This window comes from Cyprinodon variegatus, unplaced genomic scaffold (genome assembly GCF_000732505.1).
Source record: "Cyprinodon variegatus isolate N-32 unplaced genomic scaffold, C_variegatus-1.0 Scaffold1511, whole genome shotgun sequence".
NCBI classification, from domain to species: Eukaryota; Metazoa; Chordata; class Actinopteri; order Cyprinodontiformes; family Cyprinodontidae; genus Cyprinodon; species Cyprinodon variegatus.
In genome coordinates, this window is record NW_015151964.1 from 110,123 (window position 1) to 111,196 (window position 1,074).

At 37.4% G+C, this 1,074-nt stretch overlaps 1 protein-coding gene across 1 annotated transcript in view; it reads right to left on the bottom strand.

Moving 5' to 3' along the window:
* The window catches only part of LOC107103712 (mast cell protease 1A-like), a 9,953-nt gene extending 9,466 nt beyond the window's left edge, over nt 1–487 (bottom strand). The window contains exons 1-2 of the mRNA XM_015403516.1: nt 317–487; nt 1–144 (exon numbers count right to left, since the gene is read on the bottom strand). The exon at nt 1–144 is cut by the window's left edge and continues 6 nt beyond it. Coding sequence (XP_015259002.1) covers nt 1–144; nt 317–368 — 196 coding nt within the window. The 5' untranslated portion in view covers nt 369–487. The remainder of the gene's footprint in view (nt 145–316) is intronic.
* Between the last annotated feature and the right edge of the window lie 587 nt (nt 488–1,074).

Here is a 1,074-nt window from a genome sequence, read left to right on the forward strand (position 1 = left end):
TACAGTGTGCTGCAGTTAGAACAAAGTCCTCTCGAATGAGTATCCCACCACAAGTGTGGTCTCCTCTGAGCTGGAGTGAAGCCATGTAGGGTCTAGAGTGAGGCTTTGAAATTTTGCCTCCAAAGATGCCACTCTCAGAAGCCCCTTTATGAAGAGGAATCGTCAAATGAATCACAAAAAAAGAAATTACTGCACAGAAATAAATAAATCTGTTTATGAAATAATGACAGAAAATATGCACCTAACCAAAAGAAAGAAGAAGAATGAAAACATTTCAAGAACACCAAAAGGTTAAGGTATTTAAATCTATACTTACCCGAGAGAATGACCTGCAAAAAGATGAAAATGATGCTCCCTTTGTCTATCATTGTTACTTTAATGGAAAGGAAGCAGAGTCTGCTTCTCAGGCTGCTTTCACGCCGTTTATCACAGTCAACCAACAAACTGTCACAACAGAAACTTTGTGGGCAGGTGTCAAAGATGTTGATGCAAGCACAGTCTAGTAAAAGCTGCCATCACACCATGCTCACTATTGCATATGTGAGGAAACTTATCAGAAGACTTTTGAAGCTACAGATAAAATATTTTCTGGTGCAAACACCCTGTTTGAAATAATGCCATAGTGGAAATCAAATTTCTACTTGTTCCAAAACCCTTATTTTGTTAGCTCATCACCCTGCAGCATTACCCAAATTCACTTGAGATATAGGCGATAAACTGATGCATTTTAGGGAACTTTGGTGAGGAATTTATGGCTCTTCTAAATATGTCAAAGCAGGTACAGACCATCACACTACCACCACCATGTTTGACTGTCAGTATAAGGTGTTTGTTTTTGTTTTTTTTAAAGCTGTATTAGCTTTCTGCCTGGTCAATTTTTCTATTGTCCGCAATTAATTTGGGATAATTAAGATATTATTTGGGATTATGAGATAGACCTTTGTGAAATTTTGGTCAGCATGGTTATGTGCTCAGGAAGACTGTCATCATTTGACATTTTAATGTGAACCAACAAAAATTGATCTTAACGGAGGCAAGTAAGACCTATATTGCTTTAAAAGAGGATTTGGATTC